Source organism: Lissotriton helveticus, chromosome 7 (assembly GCF_964261635.1).
Source record: "Lissotriton helveticus chromosome 7, aLisHel1.1, whole genome shotgun sequence".
NCBI classification, from domain to species: domain Eukaryota; kingdom Metazoa; phylum Chordata; class Amphibia; order Caudata; family Salamandridae; genus Lissotriton; species Lissotriton helveticus.
In genome coordinates this window covers 303,825,665-303,842,421 of record NC_136068.1, presented here as the reverse complement: position 1 = coordinate 303,842,421, position 16,757 = coordinate 303,825,665, and the positions used below count along the sequence as shown (strand labels likewise).

Below are 16,757 nucleotides of genomic sequence, written 5' to 3'. Positions count from 1 at the left end.
GAGCCAGCTCATCAACTGCATGACTTATCCAGTTATGGTATTTGAGTGCTCCATTATCAGTGTTACCATGCTCAAATACCGGGGGATCCTTAGCAAGTATGTTAGCCATAACCGTGGGTTCGAGCTTTTTCCAAGGACGTATTTTTTCAGCGAGTGTGAGACCTCTCCGTCGGTTGGCCAAGGTATTTAGTTGCAGATTAAAATAAATAGCATTATGGTCGGACCAAGGAACTGGGTGAGACGAAGTAACTTTAATATGATTATTGTTTGTAAAGATGCCGTCCAGGGTATGTCCTGCAATGTGAGTGGGGTTTGAGATTAATTGAGACATACCAAAACTAAGAAAATTATCCGTTAGTGTAGTTGTTTCAGAGTCATTATTTGCTTCTAAGTGGAAGTTGAAGTCATCCAAGATCGTATAAGTGATAGAGTCCGAGGTCGTTTCTAAGTAGGTGTGGATTGCTCTGATAAACGGGGCTCTTGGGCCGGGGGGACGATAGATAAGCAGACCCGTGAAAATCAGACAGTTATTATCTTTAATTTTGAAACTCATGGCTTCAGCTTCCAAGTCCTTTTGGGGATGTGCAAATAATTTTAAATGGGATTTATAGATTATCCCTATTCCACCACCCACTGCTCCTCCTCTGTTTACATATTCTACAGAGTAGCCTGCAGGAACAGCAACATTCCAATCCGGGCCAGAGGCCTCAGATGCCCATGTTTCTGTTAAAAACATTAGGTCAGCATCATGGTCTGAGATCAGTGCTTAAATTTCATGTTTGTGTTTGGCCATGGATCTAGTGTTCAATAAAATGCATTTTAGGAACCTTTCCCTGCTAACCGGAGATCCTGACCCGGCCTGCTGGTTATTGTCTGCCCACTGATGATCATTAAGGCACTTGTTCTTAGCCAGAAACGGGTTAGACCGTTTGTGTGATGCCACGAGAGGATTATTAAGCATCTGCAGGCCACAGGAAGCACACCTAGACGTAGGGGAGAGATCACCCGGGTTTATTCTTTGCAAGTGTTTGCAGGGGTATTTATCCATCCCAAGCAGCTCCGCTCTTGAATAATGTAATTTTTGGACAAGGTTTCCTGCACTAGGCGCGGGTCCGGCGCGGACGGGCGTAGACGGGCTTGTCTTTGGCGCGCCCGCTGCGCCCGTCCGCTGCGCTCCCTAGATGAGGTGGCCATTTTATATCCCTCAAAGGACGTGATGTGCCGAGCACTAGACCGCTCGTCTGATCCTCGACCAAGATGGCGGCGTCTGAGGCAGTCCCCCGGCAGCAGCTTAATCGGCTGCGGTATGACTGGGAGCGAGCTCAGGAGAGCACACAGCACTCTGATACTCGAGTGCAATTGGCAGTAATTAAATGGACAGCAGTAAGATGCACGGCGAGTTTAAAAACATACTTAACTTTCTATCTGCAACAAACACTCTTTCCCCACACAATGCTGGCTCCGCCCCCTGTCGTGCGTCTAATGACCCTAACCCTGCCAGTGAATAGAGTGAGGGGCTGAGCACATCAAGGGTGCTCCCCGACCAGCTGCAACTGGTTCTTCCCCCACCCTACCCAAAGACAAAGGAAGTTACAGTATAAGAAGGGGCTGTGTCCCCTTACAATTTGTTCTCTTCCAGGATCCCTTTTGCTGAGGGGGGCTGCTGCTGCTGGGCGCCAGGAGGACCGCCACTCGGACTGCCTCCCTGCCTGGAGGCCCAATGAGCTGGCTCTGGGCCCAGCCTTGCCCCCCTGCCTGCCTCAAGAACTTTGAGAAGCTCTACTTTGCTCTAAGCGCCAGGGAGCGCTTTCTTTTTACCTATAGTGCAGGGAGCGCTTTATGGTTACTTGTGGACCTTTACATTTTCATCTAGCGCTTGGGAGCGCTTTGTGTGCCAAGCCGGTGCCCACCCGGCATTTGCCCAGGATTGCTGAGCATATCGAGTGCTCACCCTGTCTTTTTCCTCCATCGACCGGGAGCCTACCCCGGATTGACACCCAACAAGGAGAGCATTCCCTCAGGCCGCCGCCCTGCCCACGGCGACCCGGAAGCAGCTGGCTGGTCGGCCAACCGCAGCACGGCCCCGGAAGAAGGGCTGGAAGTCCCGCCCCCGCAGCCCGAGAGGAAGGGACCTGCTGCGTCGGGTCAGTGAGGCTCTCACGAGGAAGAGCCCCGGCCGCCTGCCTGGAAGGGAGAAGTCCGGCTGCGAGAGCCGAGAGGCCCCGCAACCAGTGAAGGGAACCGCCGCATAGAGGAGCCCCCGCCACAGCAGCCCGGTGAGTGTGGGCGTCTGGGGGGCTCAGCAGTGGTTCGAGAGCGGCCCCAGATGGTAGAGGGCCGCTCCATCGTTTAGTGGCAGCACTCCGGGGGCATTATTGCTTAGAGCCAAAAGAGGCTCTCCAGTTGTTGCTCCCCCCACACCGGGCACGATCCTTGAAGAGCCCCAGAGAGGCTCAGGGGCATAATTGGTTTACGAGCCTGAGAGGCTCCAAAAGGCGACATTTCGTGTGCGAGCCCAGAGAGGCTCGCGGGGGCATATTTGTTGAGCCCTGCGAGGCTCCCAGCCCTATTTGTTCTCGAGCCTGAGAGAGGCTCCGGGGGCATCACCTGGTTTGCGAACCCAGAGAGGTTCTTGGGCGTTTTCAGTGACCTCGAGTCCCCAGAGGGGGGACTCCAACCAGAGGGGCATTTCTTTGTCAGAGCCCAGAGAGGCTCGTCGGGGGCATTGTTGTTCAGAGCCCAGGAGGCTCTGTTCTTGGGCCCCAGTCATTTGCCTCAGTCATTTGCTCAGAGCCTGCGAGGCTCCAACGTTGGCCCCCTTGTCTCCGCCAGTTGCCCAGCACTTAGTGGGCAACTGCTACGTTTAGGCCCCTGACTTTGGGACACAGGGCGTCCTAGCCCCCACAAGGCCAGTCGGTCTAGGGACAGTCACAGGTGGTGACTTATGTGAGTCTTGCGCAATTGTGTTTTCCTTCCCTACACCTCTGAATGTGTTGTTTATGCATCATGTGTTCTCCTGTGCTGCACCTCTGAACGAGGTTTTGATGCATCATGTGCCTTGTTCCTACACCGCTGAATGTATATTTATGCATCATGTGTTTTGTTCCCATGCCTATACCCCTAAATGTATGGTGATACTTAGGTGGTTGTTTTCTCCTAGTACAGGCGTTGCTAGGGAGGTCCTGGTTCCCTGCGTGATATTTTCCTAAGGTGGTTAGGGTTGCGTAGGTGGCACTTACCTGGTACCAGTAGTTACTGGTTGTGTGCTAAAGTGATTTATACTCTATGTTCTGAGTGCAAATACTACCAAGTGCTAAGTTCTAAAAGTGCATATTCCTGACAGTGGTCCATGTGTCCCTGTCTTGTACATATCCCCTGTAAATTCTTCCCGTGCCTGTTGGCACATTGTAAAGTGTGTGTTTTTATCTAATGTGTTTTGGTATAATACAAAGGCTATTTTTTTACATACTAACAGACAACAGGATGTGTGGAGGGTCAGAGGGAATATTTAACGACCTGTCCACTCACTCCCCAATTAATAGACAAAAAACACGAAGAGTGGAACAGGTCAGGATAGTGGTGTGTGACTATAACAGTAACTGGGGTCCAGCCGGTTGCATATGCGAACCAGTGCTCGTTGGGAAACAAAAAGAGCTAGTACCAATCCCATCAGACCACCCCTTCGGTGGAATATGCGTCATGTGGGAATTGCTGATCAATCCATATCTTGGCTGGCCATATAGTGCCAGTTTTTGAAGTGGATGTCAGAAGACTAGTCAAGATGTTTGCCATACTGTGGACTAGATAGTGCGCAGTGCTCAAGTGAAAGTGAGAAATAAAATGACTACACTGGTTCTGAAAGGGCATGTATATAACAGTCCGTGTGTCAAGGGATAAAAACGGCGCTAGGTAGTATGACTACCCTCAGGCGCTAGTGAAATACGGTCGACATGTTTCTGCCCAAGGGGAATTTCCCCGGCATTCTTCAGGACCTCGAAAGTAAATAGGCTACTGCCGCTGTGACTGAAACAGTCACAAGGGATGATAACTAGCGAAACAGTTACTAGTAAAAGGATACATGTCTACCAGGAACATTCATGGTTAGACGTCCACTAAAGGGATAGAAGCATTTCTTCTTCCTATTAATAAAGACAAACAAAACAAAAAAATGTTAGCCAACAACACTGAATAGCACATACACAACCCCCTTAATCCAGAAAGCCAGAATAGACCAAACACACCAGCAGAATAATTGACATTCTGCATATGTGAAATAAGCATAATAGCTTCATCACTTAGATGACGTATGTGGGAACCTGGCGGCAAAGTACTGGCATTTCGAGTTTTCTTTTGTGGCAAACAGGTCTATGTCTGGGTGACCCCACTGTTTGAAGAATGGCTGGAGAACTTGGGGGTAAATCTCCCATTCGTGTAGTTGTTGGCTGTGCCTGCTGAGCAGGTCTGCTATCTGATTGTCTGTCCCTGGAAGGTGTTCTGCTAGGAGAAAGATTTCTTTTGGAATTGCCCACTTCCATATGCTCTGTGCCAGGTGGGACAGCTGTGGAGAGTGTGTTCCTCCCTGTTTCTGGATATAGTACATTGCGGTCATGTTGTCCGGATCAACACAGTCTTGCTGTACAAGTATTTTGGGAACGCTTTCAGGGCTAGGAATATCGCTAGCAACTCTAGTTGGTTGATATGCAGTTTCTTTTGTTTGGTTGTCCAGAGCACTTGTACTGTGTATTGAAGGAGATGGGCTCCCCAGCCTGTCAGTGATGTGTCCGCTGTTAGTACTAGTTGTGGAACTGGCTCTTGGAACAGTCGCCCCTTGGAAAGATTTTGTGTGTTCCACCACTGCAGAGAGTTGTGAGCGCGACTGTCTACTAACACTAGGTCTTTTAGTTGTCCTTGAGCTTGGTTCCACTGCTGTGCTGGGCATTCTTGCAATGGACGCATTTGAAGTCTGGCATGGGGGACAATGAATATGCAGGAGGCCATCATGCCTATGAACTGCAGGAAGACTCTAGCTGGCAAAGAGTGTTGTGGCAGAAATGTGCGAATGAGCATCTGCATGCTGGCTATCCTCGCTGAGTTTGGGTATGCCTTTGCCACCGAGGTGTTTATAGTGGCTCCCAGATATTGTGTGTGGGACTGTTGCAGATGCAATTTTGGGTAGTTTATTGAAAACCCTAGGCTGTGTAGCAGCTGAAGTCTTTGAGACGTGTCTCTTGCACACTGTTGGTACGATTTTGCTTGTATTAGCCAATCGTCTAGATACGGAAACACATGGATGTGTTGCCTTCTGAGATGTGCAGCTACTGTCGCCAAGCATTTTGTAAACACTCTTGGAGCCATGGTTACCCCGAAGGGGAGAACCTTGAATTGGTAGTGTTGACCTTCTATTGTGAACCTGAGATATTTTTTGTGAGCTGGGTGGATGGGTATGTGAAAATACGCGTCCTTGAGGTCCAATGTTGCTAGGAAGTCTCCTTGCTGTAGCAACGGGAGCACTTGCTGTAGTGTGATCATATGGAAGTGCTCCGACAGTATATATTGATTTAGGGGTCTGAGGTCCAATATTGGTCTGAGGGAACCATCCTTCTTGGGAATAAGGAAGTATACTCCTGTCCATTGGTGTTGGAAAGGGACTGGCTCTATGGCCCCCTTTTCCAGCATGCATTTCACCTCTTGTTGTAGCAGAGTGATGTGTTCTTTGGACATGGGACGGTGTTTGGGTGGTATGTTTGGTGGGGGAGAAGTGAGTTCCAGGCAGTAACCATACTGGATAATTTGTCTCACCCACCTGTCCGTGGTAATTGCGTTCCAGACAGGTAGGAATTGCTGGAGTCTGCCTCCGACCGGTGTTAGGTGGTCTGGAGGTAGCGTGATGAAGTCACTGTTTTGTGGCAGTGGAGGCTCTGGTGTTATTTCCTCCACGTCCTCTTCCCTTATTATTGTTGCCCTATAACCTCGTCTGTTGGAGTTTTTGGTGAAGGAACTTTGTGTGTTGCCTTTGTATGAAGATGACGTTTGCGAGGTATTGCCTCATGTAGCTGCCTTGTATGAGGAGCGTCGAAAGGAACTTCTATGTTGCTGAAACTGCAATGCGCCCATTGACTTTGCGGTTTCTGTGACCTTCCTCATTTTATCTAAAACGGTGTTGACTGCAGGGCCAAAAAGAAAGTCCTGATTGACTGGCTGGTTAAGATTGGTGGACTGCACTTCGTTCTTAAAGCCTGAAATACGCAGCCATGCATGTCGGCGTAGTAAAACGCTAGTGTTAATAGACCTGGCTGCGGTGTCTGCTGCATCAAGCGCACATTTGATGGAGGCGTTTGTAATGAATTTTCCCTCCTGTATGAGGTAATTAGCTTGTGCTTTAAAAGGCTCAGGTAGGTGTTGCATTAAGCTTTCAATTCAAGCTGGTCATAGTGTGCCCTGTCGTAACGAGCTAGCAGAGCTTGTGTATTCGCAATCCTCCATGAATTGGAGGCTTGTGCTGCTACCCTTTTACCTGAGGCCTCTAGTATCTTTGATTCTTTATCGGGGGAGGTGCTTCACCCGTTGTCTGTGAGTTGGCCCTTTTGCGTGCATTAGCCACCACCAGTGAGTCGAATGGTAACTGCCCTTTGATGTAGGTAGGGTCTGTGGGGGCTGCTCTATACTTCTTCTCAATCCTGGAATTGATTACCCTTGCCCTGGCTGTATCTTTAAATATGTCAGGTGCGTGTTTTAACACTCCCTTTAACATAGGAAGTGTTCTGACACTTTTTTCTGAAGTAGGGAAGGTGTCAAACAAGAAGTCTTCTTCTACAGGGTCATTATGCATGTCTACATTGTGGTACTGCGCTGCCCTGTCTATTAGTTGGTTGAAAACAATGGTGTCATCAGTAGGTGACGGCTTAGTTGGATAAGAGGATACATCAGGGATGGGATGGGTGTTATAAGGGTCATTTGGCACCTCCCATGGTTCATTCTGGGGGTCAGGATCTTGTGGATAATCATATTCAGGCTGTGGATGCTCCCCTGTGTTCCCCTCATTGTCCCCATAGTGAGAAGGAGAGTAAGGAGCAAAAGGTGTAGTAGGCATAATGGGATCGAAAGGAATGAAGGGTCTAGAGGGAGAAGTCCCAAAGTCCTTCTTCTTTAGTGGAATAGGGGAATGAGAGCCAGTGTCCAGTTGCCTCTTCTTCCTGTACAGGATTGTGACTTTACCAGTGTCAGGATTAAAATATATTTTTGCCTGGTCGTCTGATGGATCTGGATGGAAGAGTTCTTCCTCTACAGTCCTTGGTTGTGTTTTTGACTTTTTTGGGTCGATAACACCTTTTGATTCGACGACTTTTGGTGCCTTTGTGCTTTTCTTCAGCTCGGGCCCTTTCTTCGGGTCGACGAGTGATTTTGGGTCGACCGGGTCTTTCGGTTTGACACGTTTCTTGTGCTCGACAGCCTTTTTTTGGTTGACTGTCCTTTGCCGAGTCGATGGTCTTTTTGGGATCGACTGGTGTTTTTGGAGCACTTGTCTTTTGGTAGATAGCCTTTTCCGGCCGGGTTACAGGCTTCGGTACGGCACCCTTTTTGTCGGCGACCTTTGCTGGGTCGGCGACTTTCTTTGGTTCGGCGCCCTTCGGCTGGGTGTTCTTGTTCGGTTCGATGACCTTCTTCGGGTCGATGGTTGTCTTTGGGTCGACGCCTTTTGGCTGAACGACCTTTTTTGGGTCGACGGTTTTCTTTGGGTCGATGCTTTTGGGATGTACGGCCTTCTTTGGGTTGACGCCCTTCGGGTCGACAACCTTTTTTGGCTCTGGAAGCTTCTTAGGAATTACGTTACTGGGCCCTGGGGTCTCTGAAGGCTTAGGTTTCGGTTTCGAAGCCGAGCCAGATGGCGGGACTGTCGAATGTTTTTTCCGATCTTGGCTAAGGCCTCTTGGCGATGCCTCGACCGGAGCCTTGGGTAACGGGGTAATTGGTGTCGGGGGCAGTGTACTCACGATTTGCCCCAGTGGGATCTCGTCATCGGAGTCGGAGTAGTCCTCGACGGTGATGATCTCTAGGTCCGAGTCTGGTGCTTCTGGAAGTTCTTGGTCATCATCGAAGATGTTGTCCGGTTCCGGTGCCTGTCGCTGCATCTCTTGCCTAGCGGCCCGTCGAATCCGTATGGTTTTCTTCGACCGAAATTGGGCGCAGGCTGTGAAGGTTTCTTCCTTATGGTCTGGGGAAAGGCACTTGTTGCATACTGAGTGTTTGTCAGTATGCGGGAACTTGGAGTGGCATTGTGGGGACCTTTTGAACGGGCTCCTTTCCATCGACGGCAGGCTCACGTGTCGTCGAAAAGGCCCAACGGCCCGCGTCGATGACCGAGTTGAGATGGAAAGCTTGATCGAGTCAAGAAGTACCGAGCGAGAACAATACAGTCAAAGCCGAAGGCCTTTTGGCATTTAGAAAAGTTTTATTTCGATTCCGAAGTTGGAGTGTAGGAGTAGCATCCGAACCCAATGGCGGAAAAAAACGATCTGAGGATGGAGAAGATGCCCATGCGCACTCTAGTCCAGGGGAGGAGTCACCTATCTCGTGATACTTCGAAGACTCTTCCAGGACAACAAAGTGCAATCATCCGGACCCAACACTAGGCGGCGATCTATGCACAGATATGAATTCAGCAGCCCACATGCCTCGAACACATATGCTTACCAAAACCTCAATCCTCTTGAGATTCTCTAAACGAAAGAGTGGTAGGGAATGAGGTAGGATTCACCTCACTGGTTGAGGACTGAACATTGTGGATCTCTGGAGTAGCATGTTTGTTAAGAAAATCAGGGTCATCAGAAGCCAGTTAGTGATGTCTGTCCACTACCTATTTAAGGTTGGCAGGAACATGGCTTTGGTCAAGTGCCAATCAAGGGATCAGGGAGAGCCTTATTAGAGGGAGCAAAGTCTCAAAAGCAGCTGGTTCGGAATGCCAAATTTATAGTATATATTTGTTTTGGTCTAAACTGAAGGCAGCTGTAAATCCAGAATCTCAGCTGCCCTCTGGACTTCTACTGCAAAAGAGGCACCTTCTTTCACTGGTGGTCCAAGTAGTGAGTCAAGCCCTGACTTAGGATAGGTGTCAAGTCATATTGCATCTTGCAAATCTATAGAGAAGGTATGATCTGTTTAGTGAGGGATGAGAAAGTCATCTCCATCTTTGCCACCATCATTCACATCTTGTGAGTTCCTTGCTGTGAGTTAGAGCCAAAAAAGATAACAGACACTGCTGGCATGAACGCCCTGGTATATGCACATGGTCAAAGTCAGGATACAGAACAATCAGGTAGGAATTTACGATTTACTAGCATGGCATCAGCTGGGACTGAGACAAAGTCAGTTCAGTATCTTGCATCAGTAACAAAGTTTTATTAGGAAGGGAATTTATCAGTTCTTGGAGCCAGAATGGAAGTTTGTGCTAGTGTCCATACGAGGCCCATAATGGGTACCAAGGCGGTCAGCCAAGATGGATAAGCCAGCAGTTACCTGACTGATGGCTCCTCTGTTCCTTGGTGCTCAAAGGATTGTAGAGGGAACCGAAAGCACATCAAAAATCTGCTGCATGGCTTCCTTGAAGGCTTCAATCTGTAGCAGCATCACTGATGAACAGTTCAGGGGAACCCGGGGTGCACCATGGATGATTTGAGGAACCAGCTCCGTGATCAGAGACCTAATAATTGAACAATTGACATTGTGATGCCCTTGTGTCCTTTCTTTTGGTTCAGAGTGGTGAGATGTGGTTGGGAACTGCTTAGCTCTTTTATGTTTGTGCTTCAACTCCTATTTTCTCTCATCAGAAGACTCTGAGAGCAAAGTTAACATCTAGAGGATCAGCCTCGGAACGGGTCTGAGTCTGTAACTCAGAGCAGGAGTGGGATTTGCACGAAGGTAGAGAAAACTTCTTGTGTTATGCGACATACGACGTTGCCTTCCAGTCCCAAATTGCCTTTAGGTGCATGAGCATACATTTACCGCATTACTTCGAATCGTCGGTCTAGGTCCAGTGCTCCTCGGCTCCTAGGTGTGGTCTGTATATGCAGCCCAGGAGTGAGAGCACAAGTGAATATGAGGCTTGAACTCTGTGGGCATGCATAGGTAAGAGATTTCACTACAGCATCTATTTGCAAATCCAGGGTAAATACTGCACTTAGGAGGACTCTTAGGCTGTTTGTTGTGTTTGATCGAGGGGACACTCCACTTAGATCTTTCAGGCCAGGCCAGGTTCTCCTGTGCTGGATTTTATGCTTGAAGTAAAACAAAGTCAGATATTTATGTCAGGAATGACTTTGATGACTTTAAATTCAGAAAGCCTACCCTAAAGTCCAATACGTTTATGTGATACACCTGTATTCTGGTCAATCACGTTCTCTGCACAGGCAGTTACTGTAAGTGAGCACTCCTAAATTGTAATGCCACATATGCCAATTGATTGAGTTGATACAGCCTTCTTCATGCACCTCCCTTCTGGCACCCCTCAGCGGTACTGAAAAAGTCTAACACGTAGTGTTGCTTTTGAGCCAATGAATAAGCATGGTACAAAGGAGCACAAAAGTAAGACTGATGCACTGTTGTATGAAAAAATGAAGAACAATTTGGTGTACAGAAATAAATGTGTACTGCGCTGTGCTTTAGCTTGTTTATAGGCAAATAAAGATATTAAGTGAAAAACAGTAATTTAAAAACAATTAACATTTATACTGGCATTCCAAAGTTCAATGTATAGGGTGGCGTTGGTGGAAAGATGGGTAGTAAGAGTTAAGTCTCCTCACCATCACCTTCATCATACATGCTATAGATCTGGAAAGCATCAGAGTTTGAGCCAAAAATGTTCTCGAACATCTGGCAACTCTAATACAGAGAAAAAAAAACCATAGAAGAGTCTTACTCAAATGGAGATTGGGCTTCATTGATGGTTTATTGTAATGTAGGACACGTCTTTGCTGAAGATAGCTTAAAATATGAGCTCAGAGTCAAAACTGGTGTTGGCATCACTCGAACTGTGAGCGGGTTGGCAGACACTGCCTTCTGCAGTTGGGATTGAGCAGAGGCATTCTGAATTGATGTTACTTGGGATCAGTCGGTGCCAAAGAAGGATCCACCAACAGATTTCTGACTGCAGGCCCGAGAGGTCTGTGGGACGGCAAATGCAGCAGAGTGGTCGGGAACCACCTTAAATAGGTGCAGCATGGACTCTTAGAAGGGCACCATTTGCAGTAGAGTACACTATGCCCTATAGAATTCAAGTGCATTAGCTCCAGATTCGGCATCCATCAGTACTGGAGATGGATGCAGGAGTCGGATTCTTTGAAACGCAAACTATGTGACCCCTCCCTGGAAATGGGGCATCTAAATGTTGAAGAGCTTCATTTAGCTTTTCTTCTGTTTAATCTTCAACTTGTCCATCGACTTTGAATTGGACTAACCTGAAAAAGGCAAGCGAGAATGGAAGTTCCTGCTAGACTTCAAAGAGACCGGCAACAAGGGGCCAAAAGCACGACTGTTTTTAGCGGTCGCAAACAGAAAATCGGACCATTTGCGCTGATAAAAAGGGTTGTAGTATGTACAAACTATTTTGTGAGGCGGTAACCTATTGCCAACTTGCAAAATAGGGTTTGCTAGTCTCGATTAGGAAGGGGGGCCCAGGGTGTTCCTTCCTAATACCCAGGCACAGGGGGATGTACAATTGTGTTGTGATCGCAAATGCGGTAGCAAAACAATCACAATTTACCACCTACTTCAAGTAGGTGGTAAGCCAGTCACACATGGGAAGGGGTCCCCAGAAACCCCTTTCCTTATGTCAATGTATACGAAAATGTTTTTTAAGGGCAGGCTGTGGTCCCACTGACCACTGCCTGCCCTTAAAAACATGAAAAGAAAGCCTTTTCTTTTAGCCGCATTCCTTTTTCCTTTAAGGAAAACGGGCTGCATGTGAAAAAACATTTGCTTTATTTAAAAAGAAAAGACAGACACAGTGGTCTGCAGGCCCCAACAGGCCACCATCCATTTGATAGTAGTCCTTTCCAATGGGTTGCAAATTGCGCCCAGTCTCAAAAATGATGAGGCAGGTCATTGCAACCTCATTGGGAATTGATAAATGTGTCTAAGACACATTAGTACATTCCGATTTGCGATTCTCAAAAAAACGCAATTTGCGACATGCAAAATGGGATGGTCATACATCTGGCCCATAGAGTTTGGCTTCAGACTATCAGATGGCCTTTGGATACAACAGGCAACATTTGTCGCAGGACACCAAGTCATTGTTGGTGGAGTGGCACCAAAGACAGATGCCCTCCGAGTCCATAATTCCACCTATTTGTAACTCACACAACACACTTTAAATCCAGTTGTTTAAGGGAGTGACTTGCCTTAACACAGTCAAGACATTTGCCAAATACTGTACTTGGTAGGAGCGAAGCATAGGATCTGAATTCAAGGATGCAGAAAAAGAGAAACTAGACTGAGCACACAAGGAGGTGCCTTTAGGTGGCTCACTCTTGACATGTCCAGTTTCAGGATGGAGTCACAGCAGAAGCTAATGGAGCTACATGCTTCTAAATAGGATCTTTGGCCAACATTTTCTGTATGCAGTCCGCCACCAGGGGAGATTCACAAGGTGGGGAATATGCAAGTTAGGCATATCTATAAGAAGCAAGCTTTAAGTACCAATGACAAAAAAAAGCAAATGAAAGGAAACAGAAATTAAAGCTAAAAACATAAATTCTATGATTCATCTTAGATTATAAGATCAGCAGTATGCATGTCCAATGCAAAATGCATTCTTTAGCTACTTTTAAGGGCTGGATCATTTAATCTTTCTAGAAAATATCAGGAGTCCATGCCATTTATGTATTTATTTTAGGTATCAAATATAATGCAGACATAATTCAAAGTAGCAATGGAGTGGTTTTACAGAGATTACTTATTGAATGTATCAGAAGCTCCTCTAAGATGATGTGTATAGAACAGCAAGGTGTGGAAAAGACTCCTGAAGTGATAAGACCACATCACACAATATTGTTGCAATGTGGCACGTTCTGTCACTAACCAAGCAGCAAGAAACATTTTGGCTTGTCCCAGGATTGATCCTTCAATATTTTTTTAACACAGTTAAAAAAGTTTAGCCAACACAATACTCTTCTTTGGATTTGCCAAATACACATGAAAAATCAAATGGATTTTGGAAAGAAATCAAGAAGTATCACCTGCAGTCATATATAACCAAAACCAAAATAAAAGATGTTGGTGTTAATGGAACCCTTTAAAGAAGGCTATAGTCCAAAGATAATTTTGATAGGTTGAAAAGATAGCTCTACAATTTGCTCCATGGCTACACAAAATCATGTTACCTTAAAGTGTGGTTTTGCTAAGTTATTTAATAAAAAAAAGAAAAAAAAAAAGAAAAAAAAAAAAAGAACAGGGCATCACTCTTTTTAAATGGGGAGAAACAAAACCATTGCTGCACCATTTTGTTGAATACCACTTTCACCCTCACACACTAATGTATTTATTAGCAAACTAAAATAAGAATACAGTATTTCTCAGTTATGAAACAGAACATTCATCTGGGAAAGCTGAATAAGGAATTTGAGGGTCTTCAGCCACTCTCCCCAACCCTCTCCAACATTTGATGAACACACAGATCGCTCTTTAGTGAAATCATCCTGGCGGTATGATCTGGAATATGCAGAGTGTACATTATACTAAATAAAATAATAATATTATTCAAATAAAACACATGTCTCAATTTTGAGTAAATTAGCACTCAAAGTCAATTCACTGATGGGCCTATTGCCCCAGCCAATCATTCCACTTTCTGACCTCTGATAAATGGCAGTCAGCGCAGCAGGGATTTGAACAAACAGGACTTGTGACTCACATTGGTGCGGTTTCCAAAGGCAGCATAGAAAGGTTGACGTTGAGGGTTGAAGAGGTTTCGTATATCTGTAAGGCATGCAATTTTGAAGACCTCTGGCTTCTTCTCGATCACTTCCCTGCAGAGGAAAGCAGCTGATTTACATAACATACCAAAAAAATACTAGTTCTTTACTAACAGGTATTATTATCCATCTTCATGGAGATGTTAGGTTACTGGCACCAGTATGGTGAACACACTGCCACTGGTATGACCTTGTAGCACCTCTGGCAGCCCAGTGAATTTCCATGTGGCTCAAATGTTATCCTGAGACACCATATCTTGGGGCAGGCTGTGATGATGCTTTCTGGTTCTACTTTGCTGTGGGTGTATGATTCTGGTGTTTAAGGTCTAGGATGGGGGGTTTGAGGGTGTAGTTTATTGGCATCAAGTGAAAGCCTACTACAGGCTTCATTTCATCTTCATTGGAATTTGGCTCTATATTTCCCACACTCCTGCACGTACCCCCTCAACAAATACCTTTAGAATTGATAGCTCTAAGTACTAGTCGTAAGTCCCTTTGTGAATCGGGCACGGTGATGGGGTACTTTTTATTTCGAAGAGCTAAAGTATTCTCTCTACAGGAAAAGAGGAATGGAATTCAGAGTTTTTTAGTACCATCAGAGATATTTGTGGTTATGCCTAAGATGTGTACAGGAAGAAATATTTCACCTCCTAGGGTGATATCAGAAAGGTTTAACTAGAGGAAAGTGAAAGGAACATAACTAGAAAAGCACTTTCACTGCTTATTCTTCAGCCTTAAGGGGAGTGGAAGATCAGAAAAAATTTGTTTCTTTTTATGTTTCTTCTAGCACAAATATTTCATCATGTTTACTTTCTCTTGACCATATCTATTGAACAAACCAAGCAGGATACTGGAACATTTTTTACTTTGCCTGTAAACGCCAATATTTAGCTAACTATTGTATAAATAGGTTGCACATTCTGTCTCTAATATGTCACTATTACTCTGTAATATATTACTCTAGCTAGTAAGTCATTGAAAAAAGAAACATAAGTGTTTTGTTAAGTTATACACTTATACTGTGGCCAATCACAACTATAACAGTTATGTCTCAGGAGTTAAAATATTACTTTTTGGAAGGAAAAGACTTCTGTTAGAGAGGGTAATTTTCTGCTGCTTTTCGACCAAATGGTTTTCAAAAGTGGTTATCTCTTGATCTCTACTAACTACAGGAAGGCTCATTATTACTTGAATGCATGTTTCCAAAACACTTTACATGCCAAATTTACTGAGTAATACTGAAGACATCTTTGCAAATTAAACAATTTCAATCTCAAATCCCAAGAAATTCACATTTGGGGACACAATTTTGAATTTTGAATTAGAAGTCAAAATCATTTAGCAACAAATTAATTGAGGAATTTATGGTAACGTTAGTCTACATAGTAAATCAGTTCTTATTGTTAATGAAGACTGTATGTCAGAATTTAGCTGATTACAAGACTGGTTTGAGAAAGAAGACAAATCCACAAGGAGGGACATTCTGGATTTAGGAAAATATCTTTATGAAGACTTTAAAAAGGGCATGGACGAAGCACGGTGAAAAGATGTTAATTTCAGTAGCATCACCATATATGTGCATTACTTCTGTGAAAAGGTGGAATATAGAGTAAGGAAAAGATACTTATTAGAATAATATTCTTAATCCATATTAAGTAGCTCATCGGGACAGTGAAAACCATCAAATAACTATTAACAATATTAGCTAGTCAAACTGATGGCCTGTATACTTACCTATGCAAAGCAGAAAAGAGGCTGCTTGGGGCCAAGAGGACAGGACCCATGGGCAGAGCACAGCCCCGGTCATTCACCCACTGTAAGTAACCTTTGGTGATGTTGGCCATGCCGATAGCCCTGGCAGAACAGTACAGAAACCTGTATCCATTCCTGAAAGATAGGAAAGCATAGGGTAACCCAGCTGGTCATACTTTGGCAACCCAGCATCAATCATGTACAGTGCCTCAAATAATTCAGAAGATAGTATAATCATGGTTGATAACTTCTTGGGAGTTGTTAAGCTCAGAGAAGAGGAATCATCAGTACAGTGTAAGGGGAGTGCAGAGACATAGTCAGAAGATAGTGAGATGATCCGAGTAGCCTCATAGCTACAGGGGTTATTGCTTATAGGTCTTAATAGCAAGGAAGAAAGATATAGCAGCAAAAGGCCAGGAGATTATATATTTTTATTTTTAAAAAAGAGTGGCATTAAGCTCCAGACATCAGTAGATTGACAAATAGGAGATTCTTGATGCATATTCCATGGAGGTGGCAGGGTGAAACAGATGCCACACTGCTGCTAGAGGGCATGGGAAAGAAAGATTTGGGCATTTCTTCATGCACTGGACCGTGAACATAAAGACTCTGCAATGTGTACATCTTGTGGTGGCAAGCAGATCTAGCTGTGGGGCTTCTCACTCACTAAAGAGGGATGCAAGATTGCGGTCAATGAGAAAACATTGGATCCTTTCTAAATGATATTAGTTTAGTTCATCTGATTTTATGTTCTGCACACCTGGAACGTGAATCACCACTTTGTGAGGTTTGTGGCAGAAGCCACAACCAAATTGATTGTCTTTCTGATTTCTGTGCTTCTCTGTTTAGATAATATCCACCTTTACTGCTGTTTTGGCACCAGATGAGCTAGAGAGTGAGGTAGACGTCTCTTGAATTTGACATAGAATGGTTGCTCATATGCGGACTACTTTTTGTGAATATTCGTTCACCCATGTGAGGGCAGCATCCCAGCATTGATGAGTGTCTGTTTTTCAAGAAAGATCTCATCATTTATAA

General features: G+C 45.2%; 1 protein-coding gene across 4 annotated transcripts in view; it reads right to left on the bottom strand.

The window, feature by feature from the left end:
* Positions 1-16,757, bottom strand: part of LPIN3 (lipin 3) — a 343,676-nt gene that overhangs the window by 12,265 nt on the left and 314,654 nt on the right. For all 4 annotated transcript variants that reach the window (XM_078652105.1, XM_078652106.1, XM_078652104.1 and 1 more), the window contains exons 17-18: positions 15,702-15,854; positions 13,907-14,021 (exon numbers count right to left, since the gene is read on the bottom strand). In XM_078652105.1, coding sequence (XP_078508231.1) covers positions 13,907-14,021; positions 15,702-15,854 — 268 coding nt within the window. The remainder of the gene's footprint in view (positions 1-13,906; positions 14,022-15,701; positions 15,855-16,757) is intronic.